The 18,314-nt window shown below is 40.1% G+C and overlaps 1 protein-coding gene across 7 annotated transcripts; it reads right to left on the bottom strand.

Moving 5' to 3' along the window:
- Window positions 1-246: 246 nt before the first annotated feature.
- LOC116310906 (protein kinase C-binding protein 1-like) lies at window positions 247-18,019 on the bottom strand. Of its 7 annotated transcripts, none has more exons than XM_039604379.1 (22): window positions 17,978-18,019; window positions 17,597-17,810; window positions 17,263-17,498; window positions 12,314-12,384; window positions 11,558-11,721; window positions 9,318-9,539; window positions 8,891-9,004; window positions 8,671-8,763; window positions 8,415-8,502; window positions 8,281-8,336; window positions 8,098-8,175; window positions 7,861-7,976; window positions 5,813-6,288; window positions 5,560-5,673; window positions 5,293-5,442; window positions 4,461-4,973; window positions 3,137-3,565; window positions 2,874-3,019; window positions 2,682-2,762; window positions 2,523-2,601; window positions 2,143-2,382; window positions 247-1,469 (listed from the first exon to the last, which is right to left on the bottom strand). In XM_039604379.1, the coding sequence occupies exons 3-22, from the start codon at window positions 17,274-17,276 to the stop codon at window positions 1,291-1,293; spliced, it is 3,423 nt and encodes a 1,140-aa protein (XP_039460313.1). In that variant the 5' UTR covers window positions 17,277-17,498; window positions 17,597-17,810; window positions 17,978-18,019; the 3' UTR covers window positions 247-1,290. The 7 variants fall into 7 exon arrangements, with proteins under 7 accessions (XP_039460313.1, XP_031583695.2, XP_031583694.2 ...); XM_031727835.2 differs by having other exon boundaries at window positions 5,560-5,688; window positions 17,593-17,810; window positions 17,978-18,017; XM_031727834.2 differs by having other exon boundaries at window positions 5,560-5,688; window positions 17,978-18,017.
- Between the last annotated feature and the right edge of the window lie 295 nt (window positions 18,020-18,314).

Below are 18,314 nucleotides of genomic sequence, written 5' to 3'. Positions count from 1 at the left end.
CATTGCTTTGGATGACTGACCCCAGTTTGTCTGTGAAGGACACATTGGTAATAAAATATTACAAACAAACAACTAATTGTGGAGAAAGTAGATTTAAAGTCATGCAGACTTCTCAATCCAAAGCCACCTCAAACTGGTTGTGCTGGTAAATGGGGCCGAACTAGGAATGAATAAAACAAATAATTCCCTGCTGCCCACCCCCTCCTCCCCCCGTCAAAATCTTTCTCACATCACACTCAAAACAACTCATGCACCAAACTGACGATTTTTTAATTTTTTTTCTTCACGGATCCATTTATTTTATATACAATATGTAAACAAGAACGAGACACAAGCTCAAAACAGACATGCTCACAGGAAGTAATATCCAGCCAAAATGCAGTTTCTATTTATGTCTACCCAGTTCTTAGCAGCAGTCTGACCAGGATTTACTTTGGATATCTGGTCAAACTGACTCTGCTTAGAGCTGACATTCATATAAAGTAATATACTTTCCAATAACTTTTTTTTGTTTTGTTGTTTTGTTTTTTTTAAACACATAGAAATGTAATTCCAACAAACATACTATAAAAACATATAACACTATAAATATTGTTCAGGTATCTTCTTACAAAAACTTTGTACAGTTTAAATTTTTAGTTCATTTTCATAAATTGGATCTCTTTCTGTAGTCCTATACAACATAAAACTACAATACAAAACTGGTAGGAGACAAAAATGCCACCACTGACATGAAGAGGACATGGCTGAAACAATTTTTGAACTTGCATTGCTAAATTAAAAAAAAATAAAATAACAAAAACAAACAAACACCTTAGTTGGCATGAAGCGGTGGTTTATACCAAAGATAAAACTTGCATCAGTCAAAAGATCTCTGATGGCACCATGATAAATGTTGATGGCTGTTTCAAATGTTTTGTCTCACAATATGGAGAACAGTCGGCAAAATAAAACAACCCTGAAGGAGCAGCAATGGAAGTGATAAAGACAGAAGTATTATGTGGATTCATACAATCTTGCTCAGAGCTGAGAAAGTGGTGAGAGAGCTGTAACATAACTACAGTATGAAAACATATAGACTCACATTTATTTCTCAAGACAGACAGCTTTCACAAGGTGAATCCACCTGAACGTAGATGAGGAAACTGAGAATGTCATTTGAACCAAAAACTAGATGTACATAAGGGAATGGGAAAAAACGATTTGTCACAGAGGTGTGGGCCTTCCGGCACCACATCTGAACCAAAGAGTCCCACAGTGACCTCCCAAAATATGCCCGTAGTGTAGCAGTTAGGTCACAGTAACACCAGCACTGTCCTTGCTTTTGTCCATATATGTGGGAGAGTTGCTTTTGTCCGATATTGATCCTGAGCCTGAAGGCACGGTCTGCGTGGCGGGAGAGTGGCCTGATGATTTGACTGACGGCTCTGGGTTGGGGTCTGCCTCCGGCTCCTGCTGCGACGCTGTGGCTGTTTATATTTTAAATAAATAAATAATAATTTAATAATAATGATTTAAGAAGAGAATATATACAGGTTGTCTAATTCATCTTTGCACAGTTTGTTTCTTAAACCACTGGTTAGGTAAGAAGGGAAAAAATGTCTACAATTCTCATTAATGATGTAACACATTTGTGTTTATGATTTCACAGTTGCGCTGTACTTTAGGGGGCTGAGCTACCAAATAAGAGTGGGGAAGAAAAAAGGACAAAATTGAAAACGATTTCATGTTGAATTTAAATCTAACATTAAATATGACACCACATTAAAAATTACCAAATAGGAATGCAATGCAAGAATACAAAATAAAAAGAATATCCCACTAAAACTGAAGAGCACTTCAGCATTAACTAAACAAAAGACTGATGACAAGTCTGTTGTAATAAAGCTCCTAACCATTTCTACCCTGCTTCTTCTAACTAATTTCTTAATCTTGTGTGTCATTTATAGGTCTGTTTATTCAGTGAGCAACTTTATTCCTTCTAAAAAGTGTGATGCAGTGATTACATGACCAACAAATGACAGGTAAATATAGAAGGTGTCACCATAGTAAAACTAAGCTAAAAATGACTAATAGTTTAACTCTTTAAAAAATAAATAAATAATTAAATCCTCTTTTATCTCACAGGTATGTTTGTTTTACCTGATTGCGTGCAGGACTTCATGTGCTCTGGCCAGTGGGCTTGCTGGCAGGGGTAATCACAGTAACTGGTGTTCCAGCAGCAATAGAAGATGGCCTCCTTCCGACAGTTAGCACACCACTGTTTCTTTTTGGTCTCGTCCACCGCTTGCTGCTTTTCTAACTCCGTTTGCTTTTTCACCTCAGCCACCAATCGTTCTCTTTCCTGCTCCAAACTCTGCCTCATCTCTGCCATTGTTAGTTCTGCATTTAAAAGACACCAAAACAAATAACTTGAAACTTGTATACCATGTCGGCACCTGTTTAAAATTTGATGGCGAGGAAAAGGCAGGTTGAAGATCAAATAAGCTCTGAGGAGTGACAGAGGTAAACGGGTATCTTACCCAGATTGTGCTTCATCTCTGACAACTCTTGCTGATGGAGCCACTGGAGCTTCTCGATCTCTATCCTTAACCGTCTAATCTGTGGTAAAAATACACTGTGATTATAAATACTGACGTATTATTACCACAGAAAGTGTTCCTTTGACTGACAATTTTTACCTCTGCAATCGTGTTTCCCGATGTGCTTTTGGAAAGATCATTGTAGATTTCAGTCATCGTCCCCTTTATTGTGTCCATAATCTGCAAAGTATTGGTAAAAATGTGACATTACTGTTGAAATACTCAGTTATAACCTTTGCAAACAAAGTTAATAGAGTAGAATCTTAATTATATGAAAAGGCTCCAACTTACTTTGTTTGTGTATTTAGCTATATCTGCAGCTACATCAGCTGAGACTGTGGGGATCTGCAAGTCACCAGACATAAAAGAAGAGCTACCAGATGTGACCTGGGCAGATGTTGATGAGGATGCACTCAGAGGTGGGTCTTTTTGTTGCCCTGCAGAGGATGATGATGATAACAAAAAATTAAAGGGAAATTATAAAACTTCGAGTACATTTTTTATTTTCTCATGGTGACTAACGTGGAGATGACTAATTGTATGGGTGTATATACCCTTGGCTGCTTGTCTGGTCTGATAGCGAGTGCTTGAAGAAGAGTTCTGCTGTTGTGGGCTGCGCGTCTGTACAGCCGACTGCTCTCCATCCTGTTGCTGTTGCCTCTGCATCTTCTGCATATGCCACTTCTGAGAAGACGTTTGAAACTTTGTTGGATTCCAAACTACAGCCCGCTGCACAGCTTGAGCAGTCTCTTTAGGCAGTAGGGGACGCTGTTTCTTTACAGCTGTAGTCACTGGTGAAGAAGTGGAGACAGGAGAAGGTGCACTGGTGGATCCACTGGTGGTGGTCGTGGCACTGGGCTGAGCAGAAGCGGCGGAGGAAACGAGGTTGAGCGCCGATGTGACAGAAGGCTGCGATGAGTCTTTCATGCTGGATGTAACATCACGTGCTGGTGCTACTGATGCAGCAGATGAAGGCAGTTTGCCTAAGCAGTAAAAAAAAAGTCTCTTATGGGTGAGGCGTTCTGCATTTCAAAATCAGCCACATTAAACAGATTTAACATTTTATAGCTTATATAAGATTATATTTAGACTTTAGAAGACTGAAATTGATATTCAGCCTTCCTCCGATGATGATTTAAGACTAAAGATTATTAATTAGGACATGTAGAAATGCTTCAGCAAAGGTAGCACCTAATAACGCCCTTTGACACACAGCAATTTACTCACGTTTCTATAAAAAGAAAAAGAATGTGAAAAGAATCATTGTAGTCTTACTTTTAAAATTTTTTGTTACTTTATTACCCATAGAGCATTTCAAAGTATGATTGAGATCACTATGTAGACATAGAACCCAGTCACTTTGTTTCTTGTATGAATGCATGGCATTTGAAAGCAAAGCTTCCTGATAATTACTGGAATATATTGTCCTCTCCATTTAGTAATGTTTCTCTGCCACCGACTGCCAAACAAAGCCACAGTTTTATATTTCCGCCCCCCCACCCTCCTGCTTGTCATTGTGGCGAAAACACTCAAACTTAACTTCCTCTGCCCACAGCCCTTCTTTCCAAAACAATTCCAGCTTATCCAGATGTTGTTTTGCAGACTTTAGAGGTCGACTTCTGTGATAATCGCAGCTAAGATTGCGATGATTCTTCAATGTGGACCCTGTTTGTGCATCAACTCAATCAATAAGCTCATGACTACCCTTACGTCACCTACACAGTCTTCCACCAGCAGAGAAACACTGCACAGTTTAATCTGAAGGTTTTCGTGGTCTTTCACATCATGCATTAACTCGTGCAATTCCCCATATCTGACACTGTGATGTTTCATATAACCAAAAAAAACAAAAGAAAAAAAACAAAAACCAAGCCTCACCTTCCAGCTTGGCAACATTAGACTCTTTGGGAGTTTTGGCAGTGGAAGATCCCAGCTCTCTTTTCGCCCTCTTTGAGTCACGACCTCCATGTTCATCCCCTAAGTCAATCACAAGCTCTCTTTCAGAATCAGAGTCCTGCTCAGCTGCTGATGTAGCAGCAGCTGCTTTGACATCCTCTGGGGCTTTGGGTTTGTCAGCAGGGGGTTGAGACTGGGGTGTTCTGGGCTTGTCCTTGAGGTCTCTATCTGGGCCATTGCTACCCTGCTTCTCTTTGAGTGGGGGTTCAGGGGTGGCTTTATCCCCCGTTGCCAAAGCTCCTTCCTTATTCTCTCCATCCGTGCTTGCTTTAGACCTTTTTCTCTCCATTTTGTCCTTGTCCTCCTGAGCTGAACTTTTTGGCTTGTGTTCCTCATCACTGAGATACTCGCTGTCACTTGAATCTGATTTCTCAGAGTCCTCAGAGTCACTGTGATCCACATCTTTATACGCATCTTCAGATATCTCATCAATACCTATATTAAGAAATGGACATTGTGTTAATTTATTTCTGTCAGAAGCAAATAGAAAGAAATAATGAACCCTTTCTCTGGTAATAGCTTAATAAACCCTAGTCAGCAGCAGTCACACAGACTCATGACCCCCACTGATTCGAGTCAGAACTACCATGATGCATTTGTAAAATTGCCGAATTCAAATTAGTCTTGAGAAATAATCCACAACTTAAATTCTTAGATTTGTTATTAATCATTACATTGACAAGTTCGAATGACTTATACAGTACAAGAATAGAGTTCTGCAGCAAGTCATGTCACAAACTGGTTTTGTATGTACCAAGCTGTGCCTTGCAGCTTTCAATAGTCTTGTCCAAGCTCCTGATGGGTCTCTTTGGAGTAGAAGGGGGCGCAGGGACTCCTTGTTGTTGCTGCTGTTGTTGAACAGTCTCACTCAGCTCTTTGAGATCCATTTCAGCCTTGACTCGATCTGAAATGAACATGGAAATGTTTGTTTAGTCACAAATTTATGAATTATTAAGTACTTTTTGATTATTAGCCTTTGTGAGAACATAAATGCAGTCTCCCTTTGTTTTTTGTTACTGACCCAGGTTGAGATTGAGGATGCCACCTGTCCCTGCAGTCCTCTCCTGCTTTGGCACCAGTCCAGGGTTAAAGGGCTTTGGACTACCTGACACGCTGCCTGCAGGACCCATCTTCCCTGAAACAGGAGATGCTGTAATAAAAAGATTTTTTTTATTTTTTTTAAAAAGCAAAAAAAAAAAAGCTTATAATGGTGAATAAATTAATTTTAAAATCACATAAATAGAGTTAATGCAACCAGAGTGGAGAAGACTTACCAGTACAGTCCATTGATTCCTCTCCAGTGCTGTAATGGAGTGCAGGATTTCTGTTGCCCTTTTCCACATCTTGCTCTCCATCAGACCCTGTGTGAACTGAAGAGTTTGTACTCATGGGAGACCGAGGCATGTCTGTCATTGAGACCCGCCGATTCATACTACTGGGTGTGCTACTCTTGCCGAGGACCATCTTAGGAGAAGCAGTTATATCAAAGTTGAAGCGAAGTTTATCTGGTTTCTCTGTTTTCACTGTACCAGCACCGGGGTTGGAAGGGTCCACCAGCATTTGTAGCTGGTTGCTGGGGGTGTACGGAGTGCGGAAGGGTGCGTAGTTGAAGACTCCAAACTTCTTGCGAATGTTTTCCACATAGACCTCCATTTCTTGCATGGCACTATTGAAAATGCTCTTTGTTTTCTTTACAGAGAAAGGGATCTCTTTGGACATGAGGTAGCAGTTGTTGATGGGAACCCAGGCCCTATGTGGAAATGCAACAACAGAACAAAATAATGTTTTAATACATTTAATATCCAGTGGTGATGCAGCGACTCGGGTCTTTTCTAAACCTCTAAAACAAGGAGAGTTTCATCTATAGTAGAGATGGACCAATCCGATATTACGTATCGGTATCGGTCCGATACTGACTTAAATTACTGGATCGGATATCGGAGAGAAATAAAAAATGTAATCTGATCCATTAAATATCAAAAAAGTACCTCACAAAACTTGCGACACGGCGTAACTCGGCTCATAACCGTAGCACGTCGGAGCAGTATGCATCACATGATAGAGCGGCTGTGGCGTGCCAGACCGGTCGGTGGTCTGGTTGAGCATTTGTAGCCTCACTACCAAACCGGCATTTCATCTCCGAGGAAGTTATCCCAGAGAGAAGTAAAGCAAGTGTGTAAGTTCATCTCTGAATGTTTGTAAAGCATTCCAGCGTTAAGCTTAACAAACGATATATGGAGCGACTGCCTCTTCTCCCTCTCCTGCCGCTACTTCAATCATGAAACTGATCAACAATCAGCTGATCGGCTTTTCTGTCGCGAGTCCGTCTCTCTTCTTTGTTTTTGGCCCACTCTGCACCAGAAAGAGGAAACCAGCGGCGGAACAACAGCAGCACGTTTAACCTTGATAAGCTGTCGTTAGAATTTATTTAATATTACTTTCTACACCAGGATCCTTTTCTACGTAGCTGACCGCTGGTAACTGTGCAGGGGCGGATCTAGCAAAGTTTAGCCAGGGGGGCCGATAGGGCATGAACAGGGAAAAGGGGGCACAAAGACATACTTTTCTTTCTTATTCTCATTTAAAATGTCTAGCTTTTAATAAATAATTATCTGAATCTTACACCTAAAGTTTTAATCTGATGTAAAATGTATAGAAATCCATTACTGTGTATAGTAACTAAGTCTAATATACCCAAGTAAGCTATAGTACTTTTTCCTTTGGGAAGATACCATCTGTGCAGTCTGCAATTCTGTTGAAGAAAGATGTTGAATCTATTTAATTATTCTTGAAAAATTATTTATTTCTGTGCATTTTTTTCACACTGCATCAAATAGTTGATAGTTGATTACGTCGATTAAGCATCACGAGGTGGAGGGTGGTTCCCCTTTTTTTTTTTTTTTTTTTTGCTGGGAGTTTGCAACTCTATTAGTTATGTTGCTTAATATTTCTGCTAACTACTCTTTAAAATACCAGAATAGGAAGGCTGGTGCAGGTTTAAGTTTATTAGATGGATCAGTGTTGCTGAAATATGAAATATTTTGGGTGCAGTGTGTTTTTTTTTTTTTTGTTTTTTTTTTTTTTTTTAAATAAACATACAGGTATAACAGAATAGCTTTAGTGGTTTTTTTTTTTTAAAACTTGAGTATGAACTTATACAAAATGCAGCAAGATATTAAAAAACAGTTTTATTGATTAAAAACACACTATATCGGATTCATATCGGTATCGGCAGATATCCAAATTTATGATATCGGTATCGGACATAAAAAAGTGGTATCGTGCCATCTCTAATCTATAGTGCCCAAAAGGTTCATCTCACCTGTCGTGCTGCCCGAAGAAGCGTGCATCTACTTGCCCATCCTTTTCACGAAGTGCTTTTGCTGGCCAGAATGGAAAGCCCTTCAGCTTAGCCCAAACCAGGGGGTGGGGTTGACTCTGTTGGATAGAGCAAAACAGTAAAATATTGTGCTTCAAAGCTGATATCCAAGCTAAGACGTATAAAAATGTTTTAAAAAATCTGTTACTTTTATGGATTTAAATTAATGTAAAGACCTACACATGGCTCACAAAACCAGTTTTCCCTTTTTTGGCATGCGGACAGGTAGCACTCTGGACACACCTCAATCTCATTCATCTAAAAAAGAAAAAAAGAAAACAAAAAGTATTAAATGAAGATGATGCAAGTCCATAAATAAGACACATTTACAAAAATGTCACCAAGTAATTAAAGTTGCTTTACCTCATGTTCACAGATCCTGACAATGACTTTTGCAGTTGCTGTTAATTTGTGATTGCCTGGAAACGACGCTGAAGCTTAATTTATATATTCTTACGACAGTAAAGGGAGTAATGACGTACATCAAAGTTGCCTACCTCCATTATAGATGATGCAGTTGTGCAAGATCCATTTCACATCAGCAAGAAAAGCTTCAGTACAGCCATACATCTTCTTCTTTACATTCTATAGTACAGTGAAAATAATAATCAGTCAAGCAACTGCACTTTTGCCAGCATTTTATATGCATATTTACCTCATACTTCATGTTTCATTCTAATTCTAGTTTTGTTTTGTTTTTTTATTGTTAATACTTCTCCAGAAAAAAAAAAAAAAAAATCTATATATGAGTACCTTCTCTAAAGTACATAAGTCCATGGGGTGGAAGATGTACTCTGCATAATCTGGATGTTGTTCCAGAGATACAGGTTTCTGAAAGGGCTCAGTCTGCTCAGATTAGACAAACAGGAAATAAACACACATCAATTACACTTTCCTCATGGATATTTCCAGAATCTTTGGTTGAATCTGAAACACGCAACTGGGTATAGAAAGACTTGAAGACACCCCTTACCCCAGGCTGTTTAATCTTTTGGAGTGCAAATTTGAGTAAATAGGAGAGCTGGTCTATTGTCAGCATTGTCATCGCCTTGCTCTGGGTTTCAATGCATTCAGCGACTGTAATTTTCTGCAACAAAATAATAATAAAAAAAACAAGACAATAATTGGTAAAATAAAGAGATACTATTCATATCTAAAACTGCGTAAAGTTTAAATCACTTTTTTGTGATGCAGTTAGTGTATCCCAAATTGAAGAATTATGTAACAAATACATGTAGAAGTGAATAAGTAGATCTAAAACTTTAATCTTCTAACGTCGTCTCTTATGCTCACAGAAGCATGAGCCATGAGTTTGAAAGGTAGTTTCTGCTGTTCATGGCACACAGTTCCACAATTACTTGTGTACACCCACACAAATGCACATGACTACAGCAAGATACCTCACACTCTGGACAGAACCAGTCGCCCTCGGGCTCAGCTGGTAGTTTGAGGCACTTGGCGTGGTACACCCTGGGGCAGAGCTCACAGCAGAGCACCTGGCCCTCGCGGTGGCACAGCCAGCAGTAGAAGTCGTTCCTGCCGTCCTGCGGTACAACATCAACAGGGTCTGTGGTGAGTGCTGGCTGCTTCATATAGTAAAAGGGACCATGTCTTAGCTCTGACTGAAATGCAGGCAAGAGAAACAAGGGGGCAGGTTTCAAAAAACACGCAGGAACACAAAAAGGTGCAGTGCAACAGAAACAAGCTGGGATAAGCAGGGTAAGCAGCATAGAAGGTAATAAAGACAATCAATCCAACACAAAATTGTTTTAAGAAAATCAGTTAATAATCTGAACATCTAGTCATGTGACGGCTTCAAATGAAATCAATACTAACCAAACAGGTTCTACAGCGCAAGTTGAGACATGGCTCATCTTAAACCTAAAAAGTAAACATTGCATGATGTGGCTCTCTGGTAAATGCCTAAATGGTATCTTAGTGTTAACATGTTACTACATGAATACAAGTTGATAGATGGCTCAGAAGAGTCTTTCTTAGCCCAAATTCAAGTCTTTGGCATTCAATTTGAGTGGTGTTAAAATCCAGCTGCTACTTATTTGACCTTTCCCAGAGAGCCAAAGCATGTATTCCAACAGTGCCACGAAGACATAACTATGCTCACGTCACATACCTGCCAAATTATACAAAAAGGGCTAAATTAGCTTTCAATATCATGCAAGATCAACACAGGACTAAAAGGAATCACGCAACACTACATTATCCACCAAGCAAACAATAAAAACCATATCCATCTAGGCTATTTGGTACTAAATGCCAACGTTAAAGACCATTGGCGACTGATGTTGCATTAAAGGACTTGTTTCCAAAATAATAAATTCATGTGAATTGTGGCAGCTCACAAGACACCTCACATTCCTGTATGGTGGGTCTACTTTAAAAATGGCCAGTATTCAAGAGATTATGATCAAAATCAGTGTGTTCTCACAGGCACATTTAGATGAGACTATTGCTGGGTTCTGTATACCTTGAAAGTCAACGCTGGTCAAAAAAGTCAAAGCTCACTACCATTCCAGTAAAGTTGGAAAAACAAGGAAAACAGGCTTTGTTTTGCTTGTTAGGAAGGCATAGCCATTTATGCATCAAGTAAGCAATGCTTGATTTCTGCAGTTTAAAAATAAATAGAGCCTGAATAAATAGTGTTGCTTTACCTTATTTAGCGAATCAAAAATACAAAACCGTGGCAGTATAGTTTTAAAAAAAAACTGAAATTTTACTACGGTTTACATTCACAGCTGCCACTTTGGATTGTTAAGTCACTGTTGGTGGGGCTGCTCTGACTTTCTGAGCTGGAAAACCAACTTGAGTTGTCTATTTGACAATTCTGACTTCAGACTATAGCACCAGTACATCTGGTAACATATTCTTGTTGAATACTTCAGATACCCCCTCCTCCTAGTTCAACTCTTTTGATGATGGACAAGGAGGTCTCTGTCTCACCCTTCATGTTCAAAACCAACAACTGGCTAAAGCCTGGCATTTACACAGACAGCTGAAGACCTGACAGCCAACTAGTCAATCCTGTTATACGTCTTTAATGTCCACTCGGAGTGTGCTGCCTGGGAAGCATATGTACTTGGTGCTTTGTAATGTAAATTCTCCATGAATGAGGCCATGTGGTCACAAAAAGTCAAGTACACGGACATCCGCATCAATCCTCCCTCTAACTGTCTGATGATGAAATTCACGTCACTAGGACTCAAACAGACCCTAGCAGACTTCCAGAAGTGGAAGGTATAATCTGCTGCCAACTATATGCAGTGGGGAAAAAATATATATATATATATTGGATTTTAACTGTTTAAGATCTTTTTTCTATGTTGTACACATTAATTGTGGAAGCATGAGGCAAAAAAAATAAATAACACTAAACACTTCCCATTCAAGACCCTGAAAATAGACTTTATTATGGCTGTGTTTATACAGCGGTTAGATTGATCATAAACATATCTGATTTCTGATGTGGTCAGATAGCACATCATATGAAATGGTTGTTTTCAGGCACAACCCTGGCCTTAACATTCTATGAAAGTATATGGCCCATTATTGAAATTGGATAAAGAAATAGCCTTTGAGAACACACCTGATTTCAAAATGAACTTGCACTTACAAGAGCCCTTACCTGGTCTTTGTTGTTACAATTCATGGCCCCTGGCTTCTTCTTCTTCTTAAGAGGGCTGGGGGAGGTGTCTGAGGGAGAGTGCCCATTGGAGGAATGGGTGGGACTCGACACCTTTCGTTTCTGTGGTGCCACTGATCTTTCTGCTGACCCTGGTGGATCAGGGACTGAATGCATAAAGATAATCATGTCATCACACAATAGGAGTCAAGCTTGTAATGTTCAGTGTATTTACAGCCAACACATTACATAAGCTTAAGAAAAATAATTACCAAAAAGAGGAAAAGAGGACAAAAAAACAAAACTATAAAACTATGATACATCACTGTCATCGACCCACACGTCTTCCCTTGAGAAACCAAGGGAGGAAGAGTATTTTGAAGTTATTTATTTTCAAGGGAGCAGTACAATAGATTAAGTGTTCAGCACTATTATTTTTTAACCATCTAATATTCCATCTAACACAGCAATCACAGTAGTCTGAAAAGCAGTTACTGAAGACAACACTTATACACGTCAAATTACTATTTCATCATAATAAATGGCTAGAGGGCTTCCTCAGAACTAACTACACCCCGTGTAGATTCAGCAGGCAGACTGTCAGGAAAAATGGATTATCTTTGCAATCCTAAGAGACCAGCAAAATGTATTAAGACTCTTCTCCTCAAAACATACACTAAATAACCTCTACCTTCTCTGTAACTGAGCTGTGTTGGATGCTTGGCTCCTAATGTGAGGTCCTCGGCCTTAGAGACTTACCTTTGGATCGCACAGATGCATCCATTCCCTCTACCACATCAGACTCTGTCTTTATCTCCTCCTCAGCCAGACTGCAGAGCACCGAACAGGAGCACACAGAAACACAGAAAGAGAGGCAAACACAAAGTCAGAAAGGGTGTTCAGAAACCACATCAGCATAGCAGTAAACAAGTGGAACACCACCTAAGGCACCCGGGTCCCAGAGGATCTGTCAACAGGGACTCTGCTGATTTCCATTGTTGTTGTTTTCATTTGATTTTACAACATCTCCCACTTTGTTTCATGAAATTAAAATACTTTCCATATTATCATCTACAATGGAGTCTGGAAATGTTCTTTATGATCCAAGAGAGAGGAGGATAAATATCACCATGGTAACGCTGATCTCCGCTAAGCACAAGCTGAGATTTGCAACAACACGTAGGCCCATTTAGCTGTAATTACACTGCACCTCTGTCCTTACATTGCAGTCATAGCATTTTAGTCCAACTAGGTCACAATATTAAAACAGTGCTTTCTTTGACATATGGTGTATAGAGCTGTAGATCTGTAGCAACAAAAAAAAGAAAAGAAAAAAAAAAATCCACGGGGAGTTGGTACATACCACTGAAGGGACAGCCCCCCATGGCAAATAACAGCACCTCTCAAGCCCCTTCAGTAACAACAGAATACCCCTGAAGGATTTGGGCCCATTGTTAGAGACCAGTAGCAAGAGATACATCTAATAAACTTCAAACGCTAATCTGACAACACATTTCTGGCCTAGATCTTAATTACAGTCACATTAAATCTTCTGTCAGTTCTGGTGCTGTTTTACGTCTTTGTTTATAAAGTGGCAAACATTTTTTAAAATAATAATAAATAAATATATCAAAACCTAAAAACACAACACACATACTGTATGTAGCACTGGAAACGACTGATTTCCCTTTGCTCTTGTGTAGCATCCCACTTCCTCTGAGGCAAAAAAAGGGGTCTGGCAATAAATGAAGGTCTTTGAGTGTTTGGCTCCTCCTTTGTGAGAGCCACAGAGGGCCTAGTTCCAAGGATGTAGCCTTTATTGAAAAGCCTAGAGAAGAAAACCCACCCACAGACCCCTGACAGGTCACACACTTGACCAGATCATAGCTTTGGCTACAGCTCTGGTTTCCCGCTAGGATGAGTGGTTTTCGGGGTAGAACTCAAAGGTCAACCACATTTGTGGGATAATCTTTTTTTTTCAGTTCTGAAACTAAAGGAATGTTCTGCATGTCCCCTCCTCCATCCTTAAAGAGACATTCCATAAAAAGTTAAAACAAATGTCAGTTCACTGAGAGGCAAGGAGGGTTCAAAATGCAAATCCTAGGAGTTTGATCAATGAAACAAAACCGATTACATATGATCATAATGCCTAGCAAACCTATGCTTGTAACGTCTTGATGCACGCTCAGTCATCCAAGTAAGGAAATCCAAAAAAGTTGATTCTGTTCATCTGGATGTTACGCTTACTCATAAACGTTTGCTCATAACACCAAGTAAACCACGATGTATCGACAACAAAGGGGTTTAAGATTAAAGTTTGTCACTCTGGCAAAATCACCAGCAGTTCCTAAAAACATTCAAGTCAATGTGACAGTCACCGATGGTTTATCTGAAACTCGAGAGAATACAAGTATAGCTTGCATTGTCTGAAAAAGTGACAAACATGGGTTGAGCAGAGTTTCTCATGGCATACGGGTATCTAGTATCATCTAGCCTGCAGTTTCAAATGCACATACACACCCTCAGTCACACACACCCCAACCCCTCCGGGGCCTTCCTGTTCCGGACTGAGGGAACAAATGAGGCCCACATGAAAATAAGAAACCGTTAGCCAGTTCACTCTGCTACGTGTGCCACAGCCCTATAAAAGAACATTCGCCATCACCAAGCAGCCCTGAGCTGCCAAACAACCCTATAAAACACAGTCTCAACACCAATGGCAAGACATTTATGTAACTACAAAGAAAACAGGATTAGCAGAAGTTAAAAGGAAAAAGAAAAAAGTATGAAGATCCAAAGTGCATTCTCAGATTAGCAGCTATGATCCATCAAATAAGAAGAGTTAAACAAATAAATCCTCAGCAGGTTCTGAGATATATTCCATAATAGTCAGGTGCAAGAAAACACAGTATTCCCACTCAGTAAGTACTGAAGTACCTGACGGAAAAAAAGGAAACAACACTGAATCAATGTCTTTAGATTCCACTCCTGTGAGAGACGAGCAGGGTTCTCTCGTCACAGAAAATGGAGGCCACAGCTTGCTCCCCTCCCCCCTCTCCCCCATCCCCCACTCCAAGGCTGAGACTCGGGCACTGGCACATCCATGCAGGAGGACCAGAGAGATCTGTGGAGATTACAGTCCAACATTACGAAAAAAACATGGTCTATGTCGGGGCAAAGCCTCACGGCCAATGACAGAGACAGAGGCGAAACACAGGGAGGGAGACACAGGAAAATCCAGCAAAGTCAGAAGCTCTCATCTGTGTGTGTTGGGGGTTTTTTTGTTTTTTTTTTTTGTTCCCTGTATTCGATCTTGGCTTCCCTCCTTCTGTGTGAATACTACTGTCATGGAATAATTAAATTTCATTTTTAAGAAACACAAACCACCACTCTAAAACCACAGTCAGGTCCTGGCAAAGCTGTATGGAAAAGCTTCTCCATTTGTAAAAACAATAAACAATTTTCACACATTAAACAGATAAATATCTGGCTCCGTCTGGAAATCCAGAAATGCAACTGAATGCGAACACCATACTGCACTCATTATATTGCATCATATTAGAGATGCCACTGAAAACATCTGCGGAAAAAAAAAAAAGGTATCCTACACAGTCTGCTACACAAAACCCTAGAGAGATTACTTGATTTAGCAATACGACAAGAAACAACCGGCTTTCATAAGAGCAACAAACACATGCAGACAACTGAAGAAATGAATAGGATTAGCTTTTGCTTTTCCTGGGAAATAAAAGCATTTCATTAAACAATGACTTTAAGTAAATTAAGGTGCCTGATCTAGCACAACTCCCAGCACCTAATCAGTATACTGCTCATATACACAGCGCATTCTGTATGAAAGGAAAAAAAATTGACCTGGATCTTATAAAAGGCTGTAAAGGGTGAATCAAAGATGGCTGTGGAATTTTCCAGAAGGCCTTGCTCTCCCTGCTGCTCTCCCTCGGATTGTCAATCTTTAACCTCAACTGCAGCTGCAATTGGCTGGAGGGCCAACAGGGTGGAACTTTATTGGTCGGCTGTGTTATGCCACACAGATCACAGTATGCAGGCTCCCCTCTTCCTCTTAAAAAGCGTTTTTGCTGCAATGCAGAGATTTCCCTCTGCCTCGGACGATTTATTTTCCTTCAGTTCTGTTTGGTAATTTGTGATTATGACAGCATAAAACCAGGGGGCTTTTTTTTTTCCCCCTTAATGTTTTAAAAAAGCCTTGTGGCTGTCATGCACAACTCAGTGTCTGTGCTATTCAACCTCTGTCACCCTCTCTATAGCCTGCAATGCTACAGAAAGAGGCCCAGAGCTTTGCCCCACATATATCCATCTAAAATTTAATAGTTACACAATTTAACATAAATTCTCAATCAGGCATTGTGGCATAGTAAAGGTTTTGGTTTCACAGATAGCAATCTTTTAAACTACGAGTAATTTCCTGATTATAACCTTACTCTCTTCTGAATGTTGCCTACATGAAAAAAAATGCCTTGCGTCAGGCCACAAGAAAAAGAAATCATTCTTTGTTTCCCCGGCGCAGCTGAGACTGCTAAAATGGTGCAACATGACAAAACACAACGTACCGACTATGATGTGGACAGCATGACAGGTTATTTGTAGGAACAATCCTTCTTAACAACACTTTTAGCAGCTGTTCAAATGCACTTTATACATATGTAAAGCATTCGGGTTGACCCTGTTTGAAATGTGCTATTCACATTAAACTGCCTTGACTTGAAACATTTAAAAATATGTCTGTCTTATGTTATTTCCACGAGTAGTGTGTTATATTTGCTTATGCCGTCTGATCTGTGAAGACAGCAGCACAAAATGGCTACTGCCTGGCTGAGAGCGTAGGAAGCAGTTTCACAACAGCACTGTGGAATCGCAGAAGCCAGGGGCAATAAACTCCAGGCCTATGAGTGTAAATAGAGGCAACTAGATTATAAAGATTGCACTGGAAAAACTGGAAGGGGATTACCCTGTCACAAAGTGTTTGTTTGTAATGTGGCCTCTGATGAGTATGGATTGTAGAAAACCCAGTCTTAGTGCAGCCTTCCTAAATGTGTGTACACTGTGCCACAGTTTTCATATTCTAGATATTTTTCACATATGAATACATGAAAATGTTACAGTGACGTGATGCCCTGCGCACTCTGCCCTCCTAGCATGCACATCTGTTGCCCTTTGCATGTAGTCCCCATCCTGGCATGACACAAGAAAACACCACAGAGCCAATCCACTTAGAAACAGTACATAATACACCCTTTCCTCCACTGCCCATCCCCCATTCTTCCTCTGCCATTCTAAAAAACACAAACACTCCCACAACAGAAAGGAGATGTGTGTGCCATTTTTAAATCCAACTCTCTTTTGCATTTTAAAAAAAAAATAAAAGGATTTTTCATGGTCCACTCTGCCTCCTGTATAGCAGGCTGGTTGTCTGGGGCACTCATGTGACCCTGAGACATAGAGAGAGAACAAGGGTGAGAGTCGTTAGCCAACCCCCACCCTCCCACCCTCAGGACTGTGGAGCACAGAGGCCTTACGAGGCCTCCAATCCACCCCAGCTCCTCCTCCTCCTGCACACTAAACTGACTTTAAGGTGTGCGCATTCATCATTAGAAACCAACAGTCAGCACAACAAGAAGAAGGAAGCCATGTTGTTATCAGAAGTCTGAGATAAAAAAGACAGAGCTTACCTCTGTGGATGCATGGCTGCCTGACACACTGTTATGTCAACACTTATAAAACATGGAGGACACTCTCAGCCCTCAGTCGGGGAAGGCTCCGCTCTTCAGGCAAGGCGATCAGGCCCCGGTGATGTTAGCCAGATCCTGACTGGTCGCTTTCCTCACGAGCAAGATGCAAGGCCGCGCCTGATTGGCCGAAATGTTTCCTGAGTAATTATCTTTGTTCAGTGCAGGCAGGGGCAGCACTGTGAGAGTCAGAGACAGGGGAAGAAAAATAAGCACAGAGCTAGGTCTTAAAACCACAAAATATTGTGATTACTTCGAGTATTTCTGACATACAAACCCCATGTAACAATGCTTTGTAGCTTCCAACAGCAGAATCAGGAAACAGCCGTCTTAGTTGAAGGTTTTAGAAGCAGAAACGGCAGCATGTAGTGTTGAGAGCAGGACACCATGGCTTCTCTGCACAAGCCTCCATTTTTTATGTGGAAAGGGCCTTTGTTTAAACTCCTCCCTCTTGGCTTATTCCAAAGAAAAGAGAGGCTAAAGCTGTTCATCTATTCGGACATTTCAGCAATCAAAAAACAGAAAAACATAAGAAATTATATAAGAAATGATATACTTGTATTTAATCCTAAAGAAGCTAACCCTTACTTTTTATTATGTATATATGAATGGCCAGTTAAACAAATCATATGCAAAAATACTGTGTACGAGTGATTACCTGATGAGCTTGATCAGTTACCAGATTTGGTCCCGTCTGACTTTCAGCAGACCCAACTATGACCAGATAAAGAGTAAAATATATAGATTATTAGGCAATACAATATAACAATTCATTCTGAGGAACACATGCACTTTCCTTTTTGCTTTATCTCATTTGTTGAGACTGCTCTTGGGTCATTTGTAAGGCTTTAATTTGATGTGATGAAAAGTCTATTTTTATATACTCCTATGTAGAATTCAAAGGGGTATTTGAATACTAGAAAAATGTGTTCAATGCATAGGACTTCATTAAATTAAACATAAAATATGTCCTGATATATAAATATTGCCATACG

The sequence above is a fragment of the Oreochromis aureus genome, linkage group 20, assembly GCF_013358895.1.
Source record: "Oreochromis aureus strain Israel breed Guangdong linkage group 20, ZZ_aureus, whole genome shotgun sequence".
In the NCBI taxonomy this organism is placed as follows: Eukaryota; Metazoa; Chordata; class Actinopteri; order Cichliformes; family Cichlidae; genus Oreochromis; species Oreochromis aureus.
This window is presented reverse-complemented; position numbering and strand designations above follow the sequence as displayed.

Coding starts and splice junctions, on each gene's coding strand:
- LOC116310906 (XM_031727835.2), bottom strand. Junction 6,289..7,860: donor TTCTTCGGGCAGCACGACAG/GTGAGATGAACC, acceptor ATTTCCACATAG/GGCCTGGGTTCCCATCAACA. Junction 5,443..5,559: donor CATCCTCAATCTCAACCTGG/GTCAGTAACAAA, acceptor TGTTCATTTCAG/ATCGAGTCAAGGCTGAAATG.